The sequence below is a fragment of the Salmo salar genome, chromosome ssa10, assembly GCF_905237065.1.
Source record: "Salmo salar chromosome ssa10, Ssal_v3.1, whole genome shotgun sequence".
Classification (NCBI taxonomy): Eukaryota; Metazoa; Chordata; class Actinopteri; order Salmoniformes; family Salmonidae; genus Salmo; species Salmo salar.
Window position 1 is genome coordinate 120233467 of NC_059451.1, and position 26366 is coordinate 120259832.

At 44.2% G+C, this 26366-nt stretch overlaps 2 protein-coding genes across 4 annotated transcripts in view; both read left to right on the plus strand.

Annotated features, from left to right (window-relative positions):
• The window catches only part of LOC106579049 (neuroplastin), a 51378-nt gene extending 43481 nt beyond the window's left edge, over nt 1-7897 (plus strand). For 2 of the 3 annotated variants that reach the window (XM_045688555.1, XM_045688557.1), the window contains 3 exons: nt 2802-2823; nt 4544-4612; nt 5668-7897. In XM_045688555.1, coding sequence (XP_045544511.1) covers nt 2802-2823; nt 4544-4604 — 83 coding nt within the window. In that variant the 3' untranslated portion in view covers nt 4605-4612; nt 5668-7897. The remainder of the gene's footprint in view (nt 1-2801; nt 2824-4543; nt 4613-5667) is intronic. The other variant, XM_045688556.1, reaches the window with a different exon arrangement.
• A 3158-nt stretch (nt 7898-11055) lies between these two features.
• The window catches only part of LOC106561724 (potassium/sodium hyperpolarization-activated cyclic nucleotide-gated channel 3), a 40585-nt gene continuing 25274 nt past the window's right edge, over nt 11056-26366 (plus strand). The window contains exon 1 of the mRNA XM_045688569.1: nt 11056-12203. Coding sequence (XP_045544525.1) covers nt 11506-12203 — 698 coding nt within the window. The 5' untranslated portion in view covers nt 11056-11505. The remainder of the gene's footprint in view (nt 12204-26366) is intronic.

Sequence of the window (26366 nt, forward strand, 5' to 3'; positions counted from 1 at the left end):
ATACCTAGTCAGTTGTATAGGGAAAGGGGGGATACCTAGTCAGTTGTACAGGGAAAGGGGGGATACCTAGTCAGTTGTACAGGGAAAGGGGGGGATACCTAGTCAGTTGTACAGGGAAAGGGGGATACCTAGTCAGTTGTATAGGGAAAGGGGGGATACCTAGTCAGTTGTACAGGGAAAGGGGGATACCTAGTCAGTTGTACAGGGAAAGGGGGGATACCTAGTCAGTTGTACAGGGAAAGGGGGGATACCTAGTCAGTTGTATAGGGAAAGGGGGGATACCTAGTCAGTTGTACAGGGAAAGGGGGGATACCTAGTCAGTTGTATAGGGAAAGGGGGGATACCTAGTCAGTTGTATAGGGAAAGGGGGGATACCTAGTCAGTTGTACAGGGAAAGGGGGGATACCTAGTCAGTTGTACAGGGAAAGGGGGGATACCTAGTCAGTTGTATAGGGAAAGGGGGATACCTAGTCAGTTGTATAGGGAAAGGGGGGATACCTAGTCAGTTGTATAGGGAAAGGGGGATACCTAGTCAGTTGTATAGGGAAAGGGGGGATACCTAGTCAGTTGTATAGGGAAAGGGGGGATACCTAGTCAGTTGTATAGGGAAAGGGGGGATACCTAGTCAGTTGTATAGGGAAAGGGGGGATACCTAGTCAGTTGTATAGGGAAAGGGGGGATACCTAGTCAGTTGTATAGGGAAAGGGGGATACCTAGTCAGTTGTATAGGGAAAGGGGGATACCTAGTCAGTTGTATAGGGAAAGGGGGATACCTAGTCAGTTGTATAGGGAAAGGGGGGATACCTAGTCAGTTGTACAGGGAAAGGGGGGATACCTAGTCAGTTGTATAGGGAAAGGGGGATACCTAGTCAGTTGTATAGGGAAAGGGGGGATACCTAGTCAGTTGTATAGGGAAAGGGGGGATACCTAGTCAGTTGTATAGGGAAAGGGGGGGATACCTAGTCAGTTGTATAGGGAAAGGGGGGATACCTAGTCAGTTGTACAGGGAAAGGGGAGATACCTAGTCAGTTGTACAGGGAAAGGGGGGGATACCTAGCCAGTTGTACAGGGAAAGGGGGGATACCTAGTCAGTTGTACAGGGAAAGGGTGATACCTAGTCAGTTGTATAGGGAAAGGGGGGATACCTAGTCAGTTGTACAGGGAAAGGGGGGGATACCTAGTCAGTTGTACAGGGAAAGGGGGGATACCTAGTCAGTTGTATAGGGAAAGGGGAGATACCTAGTCAGTTGTACAGGGAAAGGGGGGGATACCTAGCCAGTTGTACAGGGAAAGGGGGGATACCTAGTCAGTTGTACAGGGAAAGGGGGATACCTAGTCAGTTGTATAGGGAAAGGGGGGGATACCTAGTCAGTTGTACAGGGAAAGGGGGGGATACCTTGTCAGTTGTACAGGGAAAGGGGGATACCTAGTCAGTTGTACAGGGAAAGGGGGATACCTAGTCAGTTGTATAGGGAAAGGGGGGATACCTAGTCAGTTGTACAGGGAAAGGGGGGATACCTAGTCAGTTGTACAGGGAAAGGGGGGGATACCTAGTCAGTTGTACAGGGAAAGGGGGATACCTAGTCAGTTGTACAGGGAAAGGGGGGATACCTAGTCAGTTGTACAGGGAAAGGGGGGATACCTAGTCAGTTGTACAGGGAAAGGGGGATACCTAGTCAGTTGTATAGGGAAAGGGGGGATACCTAGTCAGTTGTACAGGGAAAGGGGGGATACCTTGTCAGTTGTACAGGGAAAGGGGGATACCTAGTCAGTTGTACAGGGAAAGGGGGGATACCTAGTCAGTTGTACAGGGAAAGGGGGGATACCTAGTCAGTTGTACAGGGAAAGGGGGGATACCTAGTCAGTTGTACAGGGAAAGGGGGGATACCTAGTCAGTTGTACAGGGAAAGGGGGGATACCTAGTCAGTTGTACAGGGAAAGGGGGGATACCTAGTCAGTTGTACAGGGAAAGGGGGGATACCTAGTCAGTTGTACAGGGAAAGGGGGGATACCTAGTCAGTTGTATAGGGAAAGGGGGATACCTAGTCAGTTGTACAGGGAAAGAGGGGGATACCTAGTCAGTTGTACAGGAAAAGGGGGGATACCTAGTCAGTTGTATAGGGAAAGGGGGGATACCTAGTCAGTTGTATAGGGAAAGGGGGGATACCTAGTCAGTTGTACAGGGAAAGGGGGGGATACCTAGTTAGTTGTACAACTGAATGCCTTCAACTGAAATGTGTCTTCCACATTTAACCCAACCCCTCTGAATCAGAGAGGTACGGGGGGGCTGCCTTAATCAAGATAAGTGTTTTGAATGACATCATCAACCAATATGTAGACATTTAGTGGACAACTAGTAGACAATTAGTATGCAATTAGTAGTCAATGCATACTCATAATTGTTTAAAATCAAAAGATGTACACCGATGTCATTGGAAACAACTCATCTCCCTCATTTTTGTTTTGTTTACTACTAAACATAAAAACGCACCATTTTCACATACTGCATGTTGATGTTGGAGTGTTGCTGGAGATTATGAATATGTGAAATTACCCTTTAATTCCACTTATGGAACTAAGTTAAATTCCAGAATGATGGAACTATGGAACATGCAGAACTGTCTTTGAACATCATACGACCAAGCCTCCAACCAGACAAGATGTTACAGTCATATTACCACTGTAACACATTGTTTCTTTTTAGACATACTTTCTACCAAAACAATTGCCATTTCACCATCAGCGTGCACCATCTTCTTCATTTGTCTTAATTTCTCCATATTTTCCCTTTGTGCAATCAGATGACGAACCAGCTGGACCAATGTAAGTACATCTATGTTAAAATCATTTCTTTAGTTAGAAGTCTATGTGTTTTGCTCTAGTATTTCCATGCTTTATCTGTTTCTGTAAACCACTGTATATCAGGATTAGGCTCAACTCTATTTGAATTCAGAAAGTAAACTGAAATTGATCTTCTAATTCCAATGTTCCTAATTGACAGCAACATTGCCTCTGAATCATCCATACAGAATACTCTAAAACAACTTTTGAATGATCAGTAGATGTAGGGTTCTAATCCTTTTGAATGATCAGTAGATGTAGGGTTCTAATTCTTTTTAATGATCAGTAGATGTAGGGTTCTAATTCTTTTTAATGATCAGTAGATGTAGGGTTCTAACCCTTTTTAATGATCAGTAGATGTAGGGTTCTAATCCTTTTTAATGATCAGTAGATGTAGGGTTCTAATCCTTTTTAATGATCAGTAGATGTAGGGTTCTAATTCTTTTTAATGATCAGTAGATGTAGGGTTCTAACCCTTTTTAATGATCAGTAGATGTAGGGTTCTAACCCTTTTGAATGATCAGTAGATGTAGGGTTCTAATCATTTTTAATGATCAGTAGATGTAGGGTTCTAAACCTTTTGAATGATCAGTAGATGTAGGGTTCTAATCCGTTTTAATGATCAGTAGATGTAGGGTTCTAATCCGTTTTAATGATCAGTAGATGTAGGGTTCTAACCCTTTTTAATGATCAGTAGATGTAGGGTTCTAATTCTTTTTAATGATCAGTAGATGTAGGGTTCTAATTCTTTTTAATGATCAGTAGATGTAGGGTTCTAATCCTTTTGAATGATCAGTAGATGTAGGGTTCTAATCCTTTTGAATGATCAGTAGATGTAGGGTTCTAACCCTTTTGAATGATCAGTAGATGTAGGGTTCTAACCCTTTTGAATGATCAGTAGATGTAGGGTTCTAACCCTTTTGAATGATCAGTAGATGTAGGGTTCTAACCCTTTTGAATGATCAGTAGATGTAGGGTTCTAACCCTTTTGAATGATCAGTAGATGTAGGGTTCTAACCCTTTTTAATGATCAGTAGATGTAGGGTTCTAATCCTTTTTAATGATCAGTAGATGTAGGGTTCTAACCCTTTTGAATGATCAGTAGATGTAGGGTTCTAACCCTTTTGAATGATCAGTAGATGTAGGGTTCTAAACCTTTTGAATGATCAGTAGATGTAGGGTTCTAATCCGTTTTAATGATCAGTAGATGTAGGGTTCTAACCATTTTGAATGATCAGTAGATGTAGGGTTCTAATCCGTTTTAATGATCAGTAGATGTAGGGTTCTAATCCGTTTTAATGATCAGTAGATGTAGGGTTCTAACCCTTTTGAATGATCAGTAGATGTAGGGTTCTAACCCTTTTGAATGATCAGTAGATGTAGGGTTCTAATCCTTTTTAATGATCAGTAGATGTAGGGTTCTAACCCTTTTGAATGATCAGTAGGTGTAGGGTTCTAACCCTTTTGAATGATCAGTAGGTGTAGGGTTCTAACCCTTTTGAATGATCAGTAGGTGTAGGGTTCTAACCCTTTTGAATGATCAGTAGGTGTAGGGTTCTAACCCTTTTGAATGATCAGTAGATGCAGGGTTCTAATCCTTTTGAATGATCAGTATATGTAATATTTGTGATTAGCAATAAGGTGTATTACAGTAGAATTATTTTGATGGTAACCCAGACTAACTGTGTTTATCCTATTGAAGGAAAACTAACTCCACCAACAATCACAAAGACAAGAACCTTCGTCAGAGGAACACAAACTGAGAACACTGGTAAGTTTTTTATTTTTTTTATTGGTAATGCCAAGATAAGGAAATGAAGTATCAAGCAGTAGATCGTTTTCAGGATCGTTTTGCTTACAGAACACAATTAATAGGATCACATAGATGGGGGGCTGATCCTAGTCCAGCACTCCTAATCTGAGAAGCTTGATACATATGATCTGTTTACCCAGTTGTATGTTGTTGTTTACTGCATCATGTAGCTACAGTATGTTATGAATAACCTGTCAATCACCACAGATAGCCACATGTTGTACAGGAGATCAATATTGAAAAACAAAGCTAGTCTACTTTATCAATAAACTGTGACCACACTGTATCTCGTCAATACCACTGACAGATAGATGTACACTGAGTGGACAAAACAATAAGAACGCCTGCTCTTTCCACAACAGACTGACCAGGTGAATCCAGGTGAAAGCTATAATCCCTTTATTGATGTCACCTGTTAAATTCCCTTAAATCAGTGTAGATGAAAGGGAGGAGACAGATTAAAGAAGGATTTTTAAGCCTTGAGATAATTGAAACATGGATTGTGTATGTGTGCCATTCAGAGGTTGATTGGGCAAGACAATAGATTCAAGTGCCTTTAAACGGGGTATGGTAGTAGGTACCAGGCACACCGGTTTGAGTGTGTCAAGAACTGGAAGCCTGCTGGGTTTTTCCACACTCAACAGTTTCCTGTGTCTATCAAGAATGGTCCACCACCCAAAGGACATCCAGCCAACTTGACAACTGTGGGAAGCACTGGAGTCAACATGGGCCAGCATCCCTTTGGAACGCTTTGTAGAGTCCATGCCCTGACAAATTGAGGCTGTTCTGAGTTATATATTATAAACTGACAAATAGTTATATATTATACATGAAATCGTCCCTGAAAGTGGTGTGCAACTGCCAGGGTTGGGGTCAATTCCATTTCAATAAATCCAGGAAGTAAACTTAATTGACTGAATTCAAAATGGAATTATCCCCAACCGTGGTGCCATTACAACCAAAGCAATTTAACTTACACGCTAATGACTTGCTTCCTATTTTTCCTTCCACAGATAATAACATATTATACATGTATGTATCACCATGTGAAGGTAACCAGGAGAGGGATTCATAGAAATGTGTTAATAAGAATCGATCTGCCAATAAAACGACGTAGAGCTGAAGAAGAAGAGGAGCTACTGTAAATGTCTGTATTGTACGATGAGGCATGGCTTCTGATTTGATTATCTAGCTATCGTGTGATAAGGGTGAAGAATGTGATCAATGAATCGTGTTCCCATAACATTATGAATGATTTATGAAGTGACTATGAAGCATTATAACCATTGTTGCTGCATGCGGTTATTGATTGTCGCTGTTTATTGATTGTTTGTGTTGATTATTTATTCTTATCAAATTCTTATCATTTTCCAATTTTTTACTTAATTCTGAAGTTATGCATGCAAGGTATTATAACTTTCTGTTTGGTCCAGACATGACATGGCTTTTTGGACTGCGTCCCAAATGACACTCTATTTCCCTATATAGTTGTCGTCCCCCCCCAAAAGCCTCTGGTAAAAAATACTGCACTCTATAGGGCAGGAATATTCAAATCGTATCATACGAGGTCTGTAGAACTGATGTTTTTTTCTGTTCTACCTGTTAATGAATTTAACCTACCTGGTGTTCCAGGTCTAAATCAGGCCCTGATTAAAGAAAAAGAGTGTAAATGATTTCAAAGTCCAGATTTGAATGTGAATGGTATAGAATAGGGTGCCACTTGGGACTCAGCATGTTTTTGTTTACTTAGATAGATAATCACTGTTTGTGTTGACTATGAGAAGCTAAAGACTTTGCAATGTAAAAAGGGGGGAAAAAAACGGCACCAATTATAATCTTGTATGACAGTAGATCTGTACAGTTTATCATTCTGCTGCATACCATTTTATAAATTGGTTACTTATTTATTCATATTTTATCAGATTATATATCTGGTTTCACATTTTAGTAAGGGCTTTGCAATGTCCCTGTCTTTTTTTTTTTTAAATTTGATTAGAAAAGTCCTATATTTAACATGTCCTGTATGTATCCAACCACCTTACCTAAAAAAATTATAATAAATACAGCAAGAGTCGCAGCACAGAATGAAGAAATAAAACAGCACTAAAATGTGTATTGGTTAGTTTCACCACTGTTGTTAGGGAAAACAATAACATTTATCTTAACTCCATGTAGGAATATGAAAGATATTCATTCATGAGATGCACTTTTACATTTAGAAAAATAATGGAAATCCCCCCCCAAAAATCTCTATAAAGTTAATTTAGTATGTAATTGTACAACTCCTCCTAATCCTTCTAACTGCTGTGTTTGACTAAACTAAAGTGTGCATTGTGTATAGCATGGCTATTATCCTATGCAATAATAATCAATATTGATATGAATATATATATATAAATCCCTCTTAGCAGCTTTTAGATTCTCTATGTTGATCTAGAATCATCTTTAGAGCATTGATAGATAGCGTACTGGACAGCTTATTGATCTCTATAGATGATAATGTTATACAGTATATCTAGAAGTTGGAACTAGGTAGGAGGCAGTGCAACAACAGGAACTATGTCATGTGTGTCAAGATTGACACTTGTTAAGCAATCCCAAAATCAATCCCAAGTCATTTTTAAGAATAAAAACCCCCAAAAATAAATGGTTTGTTACCGTTTGATGACTTGATTTTCATCCATTTCCAAGCTTGCAATCACACACACACTGTTGCGTCAAAAGACAGGTATTCATATTCAAGGCGTTCAGATTTTCAACTGATTTCAAAGATAAAACACCAGCAGGGGGTGAAAGAGTGTATGCATTGTGGAACCCATCATTAGCTTGTGTTTCCCTGGGGAACATATATACAGGTGCACCTTTGTGATAGCAGGTGGTGAAATGTTTGGTGGAAAAGCATTTCACTGGAAGTCCTTCACGGAAGAGGAGACTCTCATCCATACACATTCAGCTCATTTAGGATTCTGGAGACTCAACCGGTAGAAACATGGACATTGTTGTGTCAAATTGTGGCCAGTTAGGTGTTTATTTGTGTTGAGAATTGAGACCAATTGTCTAATATAGTATAATTTAGATAATATGACTACATTAAGATTATATATTTAATTTGAAATGACCTTACTTGAAGTAATGTATATTTATTTTTGTGTTTTGCCTTTAAAGGTTATCAACCTAACTAACTAATGAACTAATTAACTAACTAACTAACTGACTAAAGAAATAAAAGAAGTCAGAAGAAAATTGAGTTGTCCCTTGCGTCCTTCAGGCCTTAAAGGCCTTTTTCAAGTTTGGGCAAAGAGCTGCAGTGTGAACCATACACAACTTGACACACACTAATGCATGCACACACACACACACACACCTCTTCACAACTAGCAGACAGGCATGGGCTGTAAACATTGTGCTGGCTTCTTTAGTGTAAAATGTGAAAACAGTACCACCTAGTGGTCACATGAGGAAACAACAACTCTGTGAGTAGAAAAGCTTCAGGTAGTTAGTTACTGGTTGATGCAGGGAAAAGGCTACCAACTAAATAAAGCTCAAACCTCCCAAGATAGGTGATTTGTTTACGGTGTGTGTACTGTGTGTGTGTGTGTGTGTGTGTGTGTGTGTGTGTGACTACTCGCATCTTTAATTTCTCCATCATCGGGCTCATAAAATCTCTCTCTGTTTTTAGCACAAGTCCAGAACTCTTCCATCCAGACCCGAACGGCAGAAGCACAACTGAAGGGGGCACTATTGTCTCATATAGAGAGTCAGCTATCTGGCAGAACCATGTATCCCATGTAGAGAGTCAGCTATCTGGCAGAACCATGTATCCCTTATAGAGAGTCAGCTATCTGGCAGAACCATGTATCCCATATAGAGAGTCAGCTATCTGGCAGAACCATGTATCCCATATAGAGAGTCAGCTATCTGGCAGAACCATGTATCCCATATAGAGAGTCAGCTATCTGGCAGAACCATGTATCCCATATAGAGAGTCAGCTATCTGGCAGAACCATGTATCCCATATAGAGAGTCAGTTATCTGGCAGAACCATGTATCCCATGTAGAGAGTCAGCTATCTGGCAGAACCATGTATCCCATGTAGAGAGTCAGCTATCTGGCAGAACCATGTATCCCATGTAGAGAGTCAGCTATCTGGCAGAACCATGTATCCCATATAGAGAGTCAGCTATCTGGCAGAACCATGTATCCCATATAGAGAGTCAGTTATCTGGCAGAACCATGTATCCCATATAGCGAGTCAGCTATCTGGCAGAACCATGTATCCCATATAGAGAGTCAGCTATCTGGCAGAACCATGTATCCCATGTAGAGAGTCAGCTATCTGGCAGAACCATGTATCCCATATAGAGAGTCAACTATCTGGCAGAACCATGTATCCCATATAGAGAGTCAGCTATCTGGCAGAACCATGTATCCCATATAGAGAGTCAGTTATCTGGCAGAACCATGCATCCCATATAGAGAGTCAGCTATCTGGCAGAACCATGTATCCCATATAGAGAGTCAGCTATCTGGCAGAACCATGTATCCCATATAGAGAGTCAGCTATCTGGCAGAACCATGTATCCCATATAGAGAGTCAGCTATCTGGCAGAACCATGTATCCCATATAGAGAGTCAGCTATCTGGCAGAACCATGTATCCCATATAGAGAGTCAGTTATCTGGCAGAACCATGTATCCCATATAGAGAGAGCTATCTGGCAGAACCATGTATCCCATGTAGAGAGAGCTATCTGGCAGAACCATGTATCCCATATAGAGAGTCAGCTATCTGGCAGAACCATGTATCCCATATAGAGAGTCAGCTATCTGGCAGAACCATGTATCCCATATAGAGATTCAGCTATCTGGCAGAACCATGTATCCCATATAGAGAGAGCTATCTGGCAGAACCATGTATCCCATATAGAGAGAGCTATCTGGCAGAACCATGTATCCCATATAGAGAGAGCTATCTGGCAGAACCATGTATCCCATGTAGAGAGAGCTATCTGGCAGAACCATTTAATGCAACGGGGAACAACATCTGGACGGAGGTTGTCACACTGTGGTGGGAACATCACAGATGTCATAATGGACACACACACAGACTGGAGAACAAAGCATAGCTAGGCAAATCGGATTTGTAATAAAGGAGGACCAGTTGGTTTATTCAAAGATAAAAAATTGTGTTTTCAGTAAATAAATAAACATTTATTTGACAGATCCCCACCCACACACACTCACACACACACACACAGCACCAATACAATGACTCTATCAGACTGTGAGATACCATAATAACAGAAGCGGTTGTTGGAAAGCTAATTTCCCTTCTCTCTCTTCCCCTTAAGACAATTAAACAAAGCCATTTAGATCCTAAATAATGGTACCCTAGTCCCTGTATAGTGCACTAGGGTCCATAGGGCTCCGGTCAAAAGTAGTGCACTATATATCGGGAATAGGGTTCTGGTTAAAAGTAGTGCACTATATATAGGGAATAGGGTTCTATAGGGTTCTGGTTAAAAGTAGTGCACTATATAGGGAATAGGGTTCTATAGGGCCCTGGTCTAAAGTAGTGCACTATATAGGGAATAGGGTTCTACAGGGTTCTGGTTAAAAGTAGTGTACTATATAGGGAATAGGGTTCTATAGGGCTCTGGTCAACAGTATACAGCATAGGGAATAGGCCATTTGGGACGTTCACTTTGTCTGCAATGAGATAACACTACCAGTCTCTTCAGTGCTCTCAGTTTATAGTAATCTATATTAGGGAATAGGGAACCATTTGGGAGGGTTAATCTATATTAGGGAATAGGGAACCATTTGGGAGGAGGCCATTGTCTTTCTGTATGACCAGCACAGTTGGATACATTTCATTTCAATTCAGGAAGTAAAACGGAAATGTTATTTGTGAATGTCATTGACCCATCAATTAACCCAGATAAATAACAGAAGTTCAGGTATGAACCAGTGTGTCTTTGTGTGTGTGTATAGCAGTCTGTAGTTGATCATTTACGACAAAGTATATCATCAAGACTGTCAGGGAGTTTTTAAATCACACCCTCTTATCATCCAGCCTGACTCCTGCTGGACTGGGATGCTGAGAGCAGCGCTTCTATGGCAACCCGGTAGATTAGCCCCATTAATATCCAGTTTATTAGAGAACTGCTGGACCGGGATGCTGAGAGCAGTGCTCCTATGGCAACCCGGTAGATTAGTGATATCAGCACACACAGCAGCCAGCGGTATTTGAATGCAAGCTGGTGAGGACTGACTGACTGAGTGGAAGGCTGCATGTCATCATTTCCTATTGACAGCCAGCTAGCCAGGGCTTTAATATTTAGGGAGGAGAATCAGGAGAGAGAGGAGATCATGCTTTGTCATTAAGGACCACAGAGACGCCAGCCAGCATCCTTCCTCACTCTGCCTCCGACTGGCACGTCCGATAATTAGCGCAGACGGCATGCAGGCAGCCTCAGTACCCTGATGTGTTGTCGTCATCTAGGCTGCTACACTCTGATTTAGGAATAACTTGATAGCTGAATGTCATTCATTGAGTTCCCGGACATGTAGGCCTACCGTAATATGACCGTCGCGCCGAAGCGGTACGAACTGTTGCAACCGGGAGCAGGAAGCAGCAGCACATTTCAAGTGTCAAGTAAGATAGAACTGTCCCTGTTCTGCTGCAGATGCGCCGTCACTGCTTTCGGGAAACCTGCTTCCGTTTGAGTTTATAAAGTACATGTTTTGTAATCATCATAGCTTGTATATTTTTGTTTCTTTGTCCAACGCGTTTTTCTCGTAGCCCAGACTAGTGCGCGTCTGTCGCATCTGTTCCTAAATACCTTCATAATGGATAGGTTTCATTCATCCATGCGCAAGAGGTTGTACAGCTTGCCGCAAAACATTGGTCAAAAAGGCTCTGTATCTGACGACGGAGGAGAACACGGTGATGGCGACAAGGACACCAAGAAGAAAAGTACCGGTATCAGGCTGAAGTCTCTCCCTCCTCCTGGACCTTCGTCCCCCACCAGCAGCTGGAAGAGCAACGGGGACCGGGACCCCAAGAGCGGAACCGCCGGAGACTTGGAGACGGTCGTTGCCATCAAGACCAACTTGAATGGGGACTGTCGTCTGGTCAGAGGTCGCCTTTCTTCCATCGCTGGTCGACACACTCTTGGGTCAGATCCAGCTGAGCAGCGGAGGCTGATCTCCGAGGCAGACGCCGGTGCTAACGAAGAGAGTTACCCCGGAGAGGGCGAGCTGGGAGTGCAAGGTGCCGGCGGTCGCAGTGCTGGTGCACATCGCCGATCGTCCGTCTTCGATCAGTCCACTTTCATCAAGTTAGAAGGAACCGAACCGATCATGCCAGACGAAGCAGAGCAGTTGTACCGGGCTGGCTTCATCCACCGGCAGTTCGGGGCGATGCTTCAACCAGGAGTCAACAAGTTCTCTCTGAGAATGTTGGGGAGCGAGAGGGCCGTGGAACACGAAAGAGAACGAGTCAAGTCTGCAGGATTTTGGATCATTCACCCATACAGTGATTTTAGGTAATTATCGTTTAGAGGATCTTTATCAGTCGTTAATTAGGTTACTGAATAGTTTGACTGAAACCAGACAAGTGTCTGGTTAGACAAGTTAAAGGCCCCTGATAGTTTTCACACCCTCTCTGATTCATTGTTGTGATAATAGCCTAGCATAGTTTACTAGCTCACCAAGTTCACTTTTCCAGGAACATATGAAGAAAAGTTTGTGGTCATCATTGGCGTTATCTTCACAGGGTACAGTGTCCAAAGCTAGGCTGTTCGAGATGGTTTCAGCTGATGAAACCAATATGTGTCAAGACTCTTTCTGGTTTTTAATTTAAACTCAATGCTCCTATTGGGTCTTGTCCAAAGTAAAGCTCAAACATAGATGCCAGTTCAATTTAAATACCGTTTTTAGATTTGACTACTGACATGCATATTCATTTTGCAGTTCCAGGCATATTCATAGCCAACTAATACTGCGGGTACTGATCTTTTAGGCTCAGTTTGTTTTGACTCAATATGGATATGTCTGTGTGTGTACATATGTGTGCTCAGAGAGAGATCCTGTAAACATAAACATAACTGTTTATTTCATACCACCAACACAAACAAGCGCATTCATTCCGTCATGCCATCTTTTCATCACCACACACATAAAATGGTTTTCGAATCATTTTAACCTTGAGTTCTCTCTCTGCTCTCACAACAGGACATGTCCACTGTCCTGGCATGTTGGGACTTATCCTCCTATCCTGATGTGTTACAGTGTGTGTGTGTGTGTGTGTGTGTGTGTGTGTGTGTGTCCCCCCACTCATCTGAATTACATTTAGTGAGGCCATGGGATTACAGAGAGAGAGAGAGAGTGTGCAGCAGGCCGGACCGCTATGGGCTAGTTCAGGGCTTTTTGAAATGGGGTAATTAAAATAGGGTAACATGACCATTCAAGATATTAGAAGCACACATCAGGCAGGATTATGACCAAATAATTAGTTTAATGGGAGGGTGTTTGGGGGGGGGGAGAACAGGGGAAGGTAGGGGGGGGAGAAGAGGAGGGGAGGACAGGGGAAGGAAGGAGAGAGATGAGGGGGAGAGAGGAGGAGGGAGGACAGGGGAAGATAGGGGGAGAGGAGGAGGGGAGGACAGGGGAAGGAAGGAGAGAGATGAGGGGGAGAGAGGAGGAGGGAGGACAGGGGAAGGTCCTCTGTGAGCTGGTCCTCTCTGAGCTGGACCTCTCTGAGCTGGACCTCTCTGAGCTGGATCTCTCTGAGCTGGATCTCTCTGAGCTGGACCTCTCTGAGCTGGACCTCTCTGAGCTGGACCTCTCTGAGCTGGTCCTCTCTGAGCTGGATCTCTCTGAGCTGGACCTCTCTGAGCTGGACCTCTCTGAGCTGGACCTCTCTGAGCTGGATCTCTCTGAGCTGGTCCTCTCTGAGCTGGACCTCTCTGAGCTGGATCTCTCTGAGCTGGACCTCTCTGAGCTGGATCTCTCTGAGCTGGATCTCTCTGAGCTGGATCTCTCTGAGCTGGACCTCTCTGAGCTGGATCTCTCTGAGCTGGATCTCTCTGAGCTGGACCTCTCTGAGCTGGATCTCTCTGAGCTGGACCTCTCTGAGCTGGACCTCTCTGAGCTGGACCTCTCTGAGCTGGATCTCTCTGAGCTGGACCTCTCTGAGCTGGATCTCTCTGAGCTGGATCTCTCTGAGCTGGCCCAGAAAACTTTTCTTCTTTTTTTTTAAGTGAAAATGACAGACTTTAGAAGCCTTTTTAAACCTTGAATACACTCCAAGTTTTCATTTCCTGCAACAACAGGGTGATCAAATTAACATGAAGATCACTTTATTGGTCAATTGCACACAAGGTCCAATCAAAATGTGACTTCTACTTTAAATGGAACCCCTCTGAAAGACTGTACATACACTGAACAACAATATAAACGCAACATGTTACAATATCAAAGATTTTACTGAGTTACAGTTCATATAAGGAAATCAGTCCATTGAAATAAATGTATTAAACCCTAATCCATAGATTTCACATGACTGGGAATACAATTATGCATCTGTTGGTCTGAGATACCTTAAAAAAAGGTAGGGGCTTGTGTAATGATCATGCTGTTTAATCAGCTTCTTGATATGCCACACCTGTCAGGTGGATGGATTGTCTTGGAAAAGGAGAAATGCTCGCTAACAGGGATGTAAACACATTTTTGAGAAATTAGCTTTTTGTGCGTATGGAACATTTCTGGGATCTTTTATTTCAGCTCATTAAACATGGGAACAACACTTTACATGTTGCGTTCATATTTCTGTTTAGTGTAAATACATTGGGGTCTGAAATTATTGACACCCTTGATAAAGATGAGCAGAAATGACTGTATAAAATAAATAATTCAAATATTGAGCTATATTGTATGCAAAATAAAGAGAGAAATGATATCATTTTATCAAGCATCCCAACTTCAATTCCCCCCAAAAAATGTCTCCATGCTTTTCAATTAGAATTTAGAATTACAATTAGAATGTTCAAAACACTTCCAGAATTGGACTGAATTGGAATGGAATTGATCCCTAACCCTGGTTCTAACCTAGAACCCCTATCTCTGGTGAAATAGCCCTAACCCTGGTTCCATCCTAGAACCCCTATCTCTGGTGAAATAGCCCTAACCCTGGTTCTAACCTAGAACCCCTATCTCTGGTGGAATGGCCCTAACCCTGGTTGTCAGTGAAGTGGGGGCTGTTTTAGAGAATAGAGAGAGGAGGGCAGATCAGCTGATGTTGTGCTGATGTGACCATATGTGTCGTGGGCAGTAAAGTACTGTCCACTTTCTGGGCCGGCCGACCAGCTGTTCGTTCCTGTCCTCTAAGAGCAGTCAGCAACAGGAAGAGAGCAGTCAGCAACAGGCAGAGAGCAGTCAGCAACAGGCAGAGAGCAGTCAGCAACAGGCAGAGAGCAGTCAGCAACAGGAAGAGAGCAGTCAGCAACAGGCAGAGAGCAGTCAGCAACAGGAAGAGAGCAGTCAGCAACAGGCAGAGAGCAGTCAGCAACAGGAAGAGAGCAGTCAGCAACAGGCAGAGAGCAGTCAGCAACAGGCAGAGAGCAGTCAGCAACAGGCACAGAGCAGTCAGCAACAGGCAGAGAGCAGTCAGCAACAGGAAGAGAGCAGTCAGCAACAGGCAGAGAGCAGAGAGGTTAAAGGGGCAATCTGGGATTGGGACATCCATTTCTTGAATATCAAATGAATTATATAGCCATTGATCGTAGAAGAATGTGACGTATAAATGCCTCATGAGCTTTTAGTTTAACTGTCTTACGCAATGAGAAGACAAAATATACTCTCCTTTTTTACTCCATTGTTTGATAACACTGTAGAGCTTGAAAACATGGTTGAAACTATCATTTTGATCTAATGGATGGTCAGTCCTTTCATCCATAGCGCTGTCTATTTGTATTTATTATGGATCATCCCCATTAGTTCCTGTCAAGGCAGCAGCTACTCTTCCTGGGGTTTATTATGGATCCCCATTAGTTCCTGCCAAGGCAGCAGCTACTCTTCCTGGGGTTTATTAAGGATCCCCATTAGTTCCTGTCAAGGCAGCAGCTACTCTTCCTGGGGTTTATTATGGATCATCCCCATTAGGTCCTGCCAAGGCAACAGCTACTCTTCCTGGGGTTTATTATGGATCCCCATTAGTTCCTGTCAAGGCAGCAGCTACTCTTCCTGGGGTTTATTATGGATCCCCATTAGTTCCTGCCAAGGCAGCAGCTACTCTTCCTGGGGGTTTATTATGGATCCCCATTAGTTCCTGTCAAGGCAGCAGCTACTCTTCCTGGGGTTTATTATGGATCCCCATTAGTTCCTGCCAAGGCAGCAGCTACTCTTCCTGGGGTTTATTATGGATCCCCATTAGTTCCTGTCAAGGCAGCAGTTACTCTTCCTGGGGATTATTATGGATCCCCATTAGTTCCTGTCAAGGCAGCAGCTACTCTTCCTGGGGTTTATTATGGATCCCCATTAGTTCCTGCCAAGGCAGCAGCTACTCTTCCTGGGGTTTATTATGGATCCCCATTAGTTCCTGTCAAGGCAGCGGCTACTCTTCCTGGGGTTTATTATGGATCCCCATTAGTTCCTGTCAAGGCAGCAACTACTCTTCCTGGGGTTTATTATGGATCTCCATTAGTTCCTGCCAAGGCAGCAGCTACTCTTCCTGGGGTTTATTATGGATCCCCATTAGTTCCTGCCAAGGCAGCAGCTACTCTTCCTGGGGTCCAAACATATTAAGACAGTTACATCAGATATAAAACACAAGATATAACATTATAACATTATTACACCATTACATATCTACAACACAACATGTATAATACCACCAGTGGTGTAACGTACTTAAGTAAAAATAGTAGTTTTGGGGGGTATATGTACTTTACTATTAAATAAAAAATGTAACCATTTTTTTTTTACTACTTTTATTTCACTACATTCCTAAAGAAAATATTGTACTTTTTACTCCATACATTTTCCCTGACACACAAAAGTACTCGTTACATTTTGAATGCGTAGCAGGACAGGAAAATGGTGTAATTCACACACACACTGACTGCCTGATCTGACGGACTCACTAAACACATGCTTCCTTTGTAAATGATGTCTGAGTGTTGGTGTGGCCCCTGGCTATCAGTAAATGATGTCTGAGTGTTGGGTGTGCCCCTGGCTATCTGTAAATGATGTCTGAGTGTTGGTGTGCCCCTGGCTATCTGTAAATGATGTCTGAGTGTTGGTGTGCCCCTGGCTATCTGTAAATGATGTCTGAGTGTTGGTGTGCCCCTGGCTATCAGTAAATGATGTCTGAGTGTTGGGGTGTGGCCCCTGGCTATCTGTAAATGATGTCTGAGTGTTGGTGTGTGCCCCTGGCTATCAGTAAATGATGTCTGAGTGTTGGTGTGTGGCCCCTGGCTATCAGTAAATGATGTCTGAGTGTTGGTGTGTGGCCCCTGGCTATCTGTAAATGATGTCTGAGTGTTGGTGTGTGCCCCTGGCTATCTGTAAATGATGTCTGAGTGTTGGGGTGTGGCCCTGGCTATCTGTAAATGATGTCTGAGTGTTGGTGTGTGCCCCTGGCTATCAGTAAATGATGTCTGAGTGTTGGTGTGCCCCTGGCTATCTGTAAATGATGTCTGAGTGTTGGAGTGTGACCCTGGCTATCTGTAAATGATGTCTGAGTGTTGGTGTGTGGCCCCTGGCTATCTGTAAATGATGTCTGAGTGTTGGTGTGTTCCCCTGGCTATCTGTAAATGATGTCTGAGTGTTGGTGTGTTCCCCTGGCTATCAGTAAATGATGTCTGAGTGTTGGGGTGTGGCCCCTGGCTATCTGTAAATGATGTCTGAGTGTTGGTGTGTGCCCCTGGCTATCAGTAAATGATGTCTGAGTGTTGGGGTGTGGCCCCTGGCTATCAGTAAATGATGTCTGAGTGTTGGGGTGTGGCCCCTGGCTATCAGTAAATGATGTCTGAGTGTTGGGGTGTGCCCCTGGCTATCAGTAAATGATGTCTGAGTGTTGGTGTGTGGCCCTGGCTATCTGTAAATGATGTCTGAGTGTTGGTGTGTGCCCCTGGCTATCTGTAAATGATGTCTGAGTGTTGGTGTGTGCCCCTGGCTATCTGTAAATGATGTCTGAGTGTTGGTGTGTGCCCCTGGCTATCTGTAAATGATGTCTGAGTGTTGGTGTGTGCCCCTGGCTTTATGTAAATGATGTCTGAGTGTTGGTGTGTTCCCCTGGCTATCAGTAAATGATGTCTGAGTGTTGGTGTGTGGCCCCTGGCTATCTGTAAATGATGTCTGAGTGTTGGTGTGTGGCCCCTGGCTATCTGTAAATTATGTCTGAGTGTTGGGGTGTGCCCCTGGCTATCTGTAAATGATGTCTGAGTGTTGGTGTGTGCCCCCTGGCTATCAGTAAATGATGTCTGAGTGTTGGTGTGTGGCCCTGGCTATCTGTAAATGATGTCTGAGTGTTGGTGTGTGCCCCTGGCTATCAGTAAATGATGTCTGAGTGTTGGTGTGTGGCCCTGGCTATCAGTAAATGATGTCTGAGTGTTGGTGTGTGGCCCTGGCTATCAGTAAATGATGTCTGAGTGTTGGTGTGGCCCCTGGCTATCAGTAAATGATGTCTGAGTGTTGGTGTGGCCCCTGGCTATCTGTAAATGATGTCTGAGTGTTGGTGTGCCCCTGGCTATCTGTAAATGATGTCTGAGTGTTGGTGTGTGGCCCTGGCTATCTGTAAATGATGTCTGAGTGTTGGTGTGTGCCCCTGGCTATCTGTAAATGATGTCTGAGTGTTGGTGTGTGCCCCTGGCTATCTGTAAATGATGTCTGAGTGTTGGTGTGTGCCCCTGGCTATCTGTAAATGATGTCTGAGTGTTGGTGTGTGCCCCTGGCTATCTGTAAATGATGTCTGAGTGTTGGTGTGTGCCCCTGGCTATCTGTAAATGATGTCTGAGTGTTGGTGTGTGCCCCTGGCTATCAGTAAATGATGTCTGAGTGTTGGGGTGTGCCCCTGGCTATCAGTAAATGATGTCTGAGTGTTGGGGTGTGGCCCCTGGCTATCAGTAAATGATGTCTGAGTGTTGGGGTGTGGCCCCTGGCTATCAGTAAATGATGTCTGAGTGTTGGGGTGTGCCCCTGGCTATCAGTAAATGATGTCTGAGTGTTGGTGTGTGGCCCTGGCTATCTGTAAATGATGTCTGAGTGTTGGTGTGTGGCCCCTGGCTATCTGTAAATGATGTCTGAGTGTTGGTGTTCCCCTGGCTATCTGTAAATGATGTCTGAGTGTTGGTGTGTGGCCCTGGCTATCTGTAAATGATGTCTGAGTGTTGGTGTGTGCCCCTGGCTATCTGTAAATGATGTCTGAGTGTTGGTGTGTGGCCCTGGCTATCTGTAAATGATGTCTGAGTGTTGGTGTGTGCCCCTGGCTATCTGTAAATGATGTCTGAGTGTTGGTGTGTGCCCCTGGCTATCTGTAAATGATGTCTGAGTGTTGGTGTGTGCCCCTGGCTATCTGTAAATGATGTCTGAGTGTTGGTGTGTGCCCCTGGCTATCAGTAAATGATGTCTGAGTGTTGGGGTGTGGCCCCTGGCTATCAGTAAATGATGTCTGAGTGTTGGGGTGTGGCCCCTGGCTATTAGTAAATGATGTCTGAGTGTTGGGGTGTGCCCCTGGCTATCAGTAAATGATGTCTGAGTGTTGGTGTGTGGCCCTGGCTATCTGTAAATGATGTCTGAGTGTTGGGGTGTGGCCCTGGCTATCTGTAAATGATGTCTGAGTGTTGGTGTGTGGCCCCTGGCTATCAGTAAATGATGTCTGAGTGTTGGGGTGTGGCCCCTGGCTATCAGTAAATGATGTCTGAGTGTTGGGGTGTGGCCCTGGCTATCTGTAAATGATGTCTGAGTGTTGGAGTGTGCCCCTGGCTATCAGTAAATGATGTCTGAGTGTTGGGGTGTGGCCCCTGGCTATCAGTAAATGATGTCTGAGTGTTGGGGTGTGGCCCCTGGCTATCAGTAAATTATGTCTGAGTGTTGGGGTGTGGCCCCTGGCTATCAGTAAATGATGTCTGAGTGTTGGGGTGTGGCCCCTGGCTATCAGTAAATGATGTCTGAGTGTTGGTGTGGCCCTGGCTATCAGTAAATGATGTCTGAGTGTTGGTGTGTGCCCCTGGCTATCAGTAAATGATGTCTGAGTGTTGGTGTGTGGCCCCTGGCTATCAGTAAATGATGTCTGAGTGTTGGTGTGGCCCCTGGCTATCAGTAAATGATGTCTGAGTGTTGGTGTGGCCCCTGGCTATCAGTAAATGATGTCTGAGTGTTGGTGTGGCCCCTGGCTATCTGTAAATGATGTCTGAGTGTTGGTGTGGCCCCTGGCTATCTGTAAATGATGTCTGAGTGTTGGTGTGGCCCCTGGCTATCAGTAAATGATGTCTGAGTGTTGGTGTGTGGCCCCTGGCTATCTGTAAATGATGTCTGAGTGTTGGTGTGTGGCCCCTGGCTATCAGTAAAGGATGTCTGAGTGTTGGTGTGGCCCCTGGCTATCAGTAAATGATGTCTGAGTGTTGGTGTGTGGCCCCTGGCTATCAGTAAATGATGTCTGAGTGTTGGTGTGTGGCCCCTGGCTATCAGTAAATGATGTCTGAGTGTTGGTGTGGCCCCTGGCTATCTGTAAATGATGTCTGAGTGTTGGTGTGGCCCCTGGCTATCAGTAAATTTAAACAACAAGAAAGATAATGCCGTCTGATTTGCTTAATATAAGACATTTTGAAATGATTTATGCTTTTACTTTGTAAAAGTATATTTTTGCAGTTACATTTAATTTTGATACTTAAGTATATTTAAAACCAACTATTTTTAGACTTTTTCTCAAGTTGTATTTTACTGGGTGACTTTCACTTTTACATTAGTCATTTGTTATTAAGGTATCTTCACTTTTACTAAAGTATGACAATTGGGTACTTTTTCCACCACTGAATACCACCATACAACAATTTTACAATGTACGTGTGTGTGTGTGTGTGTGTGTGTGTGTGTGTGTGTGTGTGTGTGTGTGTGTGTGTGTGTGTGTGTGTGTGTGTGTGTGTGTGTGTGTGTGTGTGTGTCTTCACAGTCTGCATTGTTCCATAAGGTGTAGATTTTTAAATCTGATTCTACTGCTTGCATGAGTTACTTGATATGAAATAGTTCTGTGTAGTCATGGCTCTATGTAGCACTATGCGCCTCCCATAGTCTGTTCTGGACTTGGGGACTGTGAAGAGACCTCTGGTGGCATGTCTTGTGGGGTATGGATGGGTGTCGGAGCAGTGTGCTACTAGTTTAAACAGACAGCTCTGTGCATTCAACATACACTACATGACCAAAAGTATGTGGACACCTGCTTGTTGAACATCTCATTCCATTTGCTGCTATAACAGCCTCCCCACTTCTGGGAAGGCTTTCCACTAGATGTTGGAAAATTGCTGCAGGGACTTGCTTCCAATTAGCCACAAGAGCATTAGTGAGGTCGGGCACTGATTTTGGTCGATTAGGCCTGGCTATTCATTCCAAAGATGTTCGATGGGGTTGAGGTCAGGGCTCTGTGCAGGCCAGTAAAGTTCTTCCACATCGATCTCAACAAACCATTTCTGTATGGACCTTGCTTTATGCACGGGTGCATTGTCATGCCGAAAGAGGAAAGGGCCTTCCCCAAAGTTGCCACAAAGTTGGAAGCAAAGAATAATCTAGAATGTCATTGTATGCTGTAGCATTAAGATTTCCATTCACCCGAACTATCTGTAAGGGACCTAGCCCGAACCATGAAAAATAACCCCAGACCATTATTCCTCCTCTACAAAACTTTACATTTGGCAAATGCCGTGGTCGGGTTGACCCAATCCCAGATTTTCCCTTTAATGCTAACTGCTCAAACATCTGGCTGGTGAGGGCAGGCTCCTGGAGAGGACATGGATTCCCAAGAGATAACGCAGGGATTTATCCACCAGAGGAGGGAAGAGCAATTAGGATCAGTGTGTCACAGCACTGGAGAGAGAGAGAGAGAGAGAGAGTTAGGGGGGTTAGGGACAGAAAGAGAGGGAGTTAGGGGGGTTAGGGACAGAAAGAGAGGGAGTTAGGGGCGTTAGGGACAGAAAGAGAGGGAGTTAGGGGGGTTAGGGACAGAAAGAGAGGGAGTTAGGGGGGTTAGGGACAGAAAGAGAGGGAGTTAGGGGGGTTAGGGACAGAAAGAGAGGGAGAGAGGGTTAGGGGGGTTAGGGACAGAAAGAGAGGGAGAGAGGGTTAGGGACAGAAAGAGAGGGAGAGAGATAGAGAAAGAGGGACAGGCAGAAGAGCAGAGAGAGAGACAGATAGAGAGAGTGGGATAGAGAGTGGGGGAAAGGCAGCGAGAGAGAAAGAAATGGGCAGAGAGAGAAAAAGGAACAGAGAGCGAGACAGAGAGAGACAGAGAGGGACAGAGGGAGAGAAAGAGAGGGAGAGAAAGAGAGGGACAGAGAGAGAGGGACAGAGAGAGAGAGGGACAGAGAGAGAGAGGGACGGACAGAGAGAGAAAGAGAGGGACAGAGAGAGAAAGAGAGGGACAGAGAGAGAGAGAGAAGGACAGAGAGAGAAAGAGAGGGACAGAGAGAGAGAAAGAGAGGGACAGAGAGAGAGAAAGAGAGGGACAGAGAGAGAGAGAAAGAGAGGGACAGAGAGAGAGAGGGACTGAGAGAGAAAGAGAGGGACAGAGAGAGAGAAAGAGAGGGACAGAGAGAGAAAGAGAGGGACAGAGAGAGAGAAAGAGAGGGACAGAGAGAGAGAGGGACAGAGAGAGAGAGAGAGACAGAGAGAGAAAGAGAGGGACAGAGAGAGAGAAAGAGGGGGACAGAGAGAGAGAGGGACAGAGAGAGAGAGGGACAGAGCTTATTTATTTTCCCTTTTGCACAAAATAGGACATTTGAAATGTCTTTATTCTTTTGGAACTTTTGTGAGTTTAATATTTACTGTTATTTTTTTTATTACTGTTTATTTCAATTTTGTATATTATCTACTTCACTTGCTTTGGCAATGTTAACATATGTTTCCCATGCCAATAAAGCCCCTTAAATTGAGAGAGGGAGAGAGAGAGAGGGAGGGAGAGACAGAGGGGAGGGGAGGGGGGGGAGCTGGCAGATGAGCAACTAGTTAGCATAATGCAAAGGCTTTGTTTGGCAGAGAAACAACAGAAAGCTGATTATAACAAAATGGGCCCCTCCTCTCCCTGCCCTGACCGCTCTGCCCTGCCATCAAAGTGTTGTTCTTTTAGGTACGATGGAGTGTTCTGTGTTCTCTCTCTGGGACAATATCAGTGATTACTGTAGATCTATGCTATATCTGTATTATAGACTAGTTATTTATATATATACTGTCTGTGGTACTGTCAATGTATTACTATAGAATCAATTACATGTAATGCTCCTCACTGTCTTGTTCTCTTTCACTATGGGAACCTCAGTGTAACAAATACATACATCTAATCAGAGACTGGGGATTTAGACTGGTGGTGACTGTAGAAAGACGATCAGAGACTGGGGATTTAGACTGGTGGTGACTGTAGAAAGACGATCAGAGACTGGGGATTTAGACTGGTGGTGACTGTAGAAAGACGATCGGAGACTGGGGATTTAGACTGGTGGTGACTGTAGAAAGACGATCGGAGACTGGGGATTTAGACTGGTGGTGACTGTAGAAAGACGATCAGAGACTGGGGATTTAGACTGGTGGTGACTGTAGAAAGACGATCAGAGACTGGGGATTTAGACTGGTGGTGACTGTAGAAAGACGATCAGAGACTGGGGATTTAGACTGGTGGTGACTGTAGAAAGACGATCGGAGACTGGGGATTTAGACTGGTGGTGACTGTAGAAAGACGATCGGAGACTGGGGATTTAGACTGGTGGTGACTGTAGAAAGACGATCAGAGACTGGGGATTTAGACTGGTGGTGACTGTAGAAAGACGATCAGAGACTGGGGATTTCGACAGGTGGTGACTGTAGAAAGATGTTTCTATTTCAATAATTTGCAGATTTACTCCCTATTATTTACAGTTCTAAAGTTTGGGTTGAAAACATTTATATGGCCGAACAGTCTAGCATAAAGGCTATGTGCAAAGGCTACCCCTGCAGACTTGTTGTGCTTATCTGTAGGGATTCAGCACCATTGGAATGGAAAGCGACGGTGTGACACAGCGAGTCTGGTGGTCGCTGTCCACTGCCATGTGGTGCTGAAGTTTGGAATTCTGATTCCGTCGCTGTCCACCGTCCTGCGGTGCTGAAGTTTGGAATTCTGATTCCGTCGCTGTCCACCGTCCTGCGGTGCTGAAGTTTGGAATTCTGATTCCGTCGCTGTCCACCGTCCTGCGGTGCTGAAGTTTGGAATTCTGATTCCATCGCTGTCCACCGTCCTGCGGTGCTGAAGTTTGGAATTCTGATTCCGTCGCTGTCCACTTCAGCAGTGTTGAATTTCCGATCACCGCTATTAAAACGTAGTCTATTTTAGCCCCATCGATTATTAGAATACTATTTTAGAAAATGTATGAACTAATGAATGAATGCATTCATTAATCATGTTTTCATGACCAGTGATAATCAGCATTTGAAAGTGAGATCCTGTTTAGACGATATATTCTGCTCTTACGCTGTGGTACAACCTATAGCAGGTGGAAGCTGAACGTGATTAATACATTGTAGACTGTAGCTACCAATTGGTTACCACGAAATTGGGGAGAAAAAGGGAGAAAAATAAATAAATAAATAAATAATTACAACACAAGAATGGACTGGAATAGACAACAAACACACATGTGCACAAACAGCAAACACATGGCATGGTGCATACCTCTGTTTTGTTCTACTCCCCTCAGTTACACATGGCATGGTGCATACCTCTGTTTTGTTCTACTCCCCTCAGTAGGGAGGAACATGGCATGGTGCATACCTCTGTGTTTTGTTCTACTCCCCTCAGTAGGGAGGAACATGGCATGCTGCATACCTCTGTTTTGTTCTACTCCCCTCAGTAGGGAGGAACATGGCATGCTGCATACCTCTGTTTTGTTCTACTCCCCTCAGTAGGGAGGAACATGGCATGGTGCATACCTCTGTGTTTTGTTCTACTCCCCTCAGTAGGGAGGAACATGGCATGCTGCATACCTCTGTGTTTTGTTCTACTCCCCTCAGTAGGGAGGAACATGGCATGCTGCATACCTCTGTGTTTTGTTCTACTCCCCTCAGTAGGGAGGAACATGGCATGGTGCATACCTCTGTGTTTTGTTCTACTCCCCTCAGTAGGGAGGAACATGGCATGCTGCATACCTCTGTTTTGTTCTACTCCCCTCAGTAGGGAGGAACATGGCATGGTGCATACCTCTGTGTTTTGTTCTACTCCCCTCAGTAGGGAGGAACATGGCATGGTGCATACCTCCGTTTTGTTCTACTCCCCTCCGTAGGGAGGAACATGGCATGGTGCATACCTCTGTTTTGTTCTACTCCCCTCAGTAGGGAGGAACATGGCATGCTGCATACCTCTGTTTTGTTCTACTCCCCTCCGTAGGGAGGAACATGGCATGCTGCATACCTCTGTGTTTTGTTCTACTCCCCTCAGTAGGGAGGAACATGGCATGCTGCATACCTCTGTGTTTTGTTCTACTCCCCTCAGTAGGGAGGAACATGGCATGCTGCATACCTCTGTTTTGTTCTACTCCCCTCCGTAGGGAGGAACATGGCATGCTGCATACCTCTGTGTTTTGTTCTACTCCCCTCAGTAGGGAGGAACATGGCATGCTGCATACCTCTGTTTTGTTCTACTCCCCTCCGTAGGGAGGAACATGGCATGCTGCATACCTCTGTGTTTTGTTCTACTCCCCTCAGTAGGGAGGAACATGGCATGGTGCATACCTCTGTTTTGTTCTACTCCCCTCAGTTACACATGGCATGGTGCATACCTCTGTTTTGTTCTACTCCCCTCAGTTACACATGGCATGCTGCATACCTCTGTTTTGTTCTACTCCCCTCAGTTACACATGGCATGGTGCATACCTCTGTTTTGTTCTACTCCCCTCAGTTACACATGGCATGCTGCATACCTCTGTGTTTTGTTCTACTCCCATCAGTAGGGAGGAACATGGCATGCTGCATACCTCTGTTCCTCCTGAGTCATTTGATCCTCTTCTAACCTGAATCCATACATTTTAAAGGAGATGTTCTCTAATGCATTCTAATAAACCAAGCAGCTCTAACGTCGACTCCTTTCGGGGTAGAATATAATCAAATATTACAAAATAAAATAGAATAGAATAGCGTTAAACTTGTATTACCCATTTCTGACAACATATATTTTGTTGGGAAGTAGAGATTGTATAGACTCTTTCTCTGATTCATAATGTTCCTCGCTGTTCCTACTAGGTTCTAAGATCTGTTTGGTTCCCCACTGTTCCTACTAGGTTCTAAGATCTGTTTGGTTCCCCACTGTTCCTACTAGGTTCTAAGATCTGTTTGGTTCCCCACTGTTCCTACTAGGTTCTAAGATCTGTTTGGTTCCCCACTGTTCCTACTAGGTTCTAAGATCTGTTTGGTTCCCCACTGTTCCTACTAGGTTCTAAGATCTGTTTGGTTCCCCACTGTTCCTACTAGGTTCTAAGATC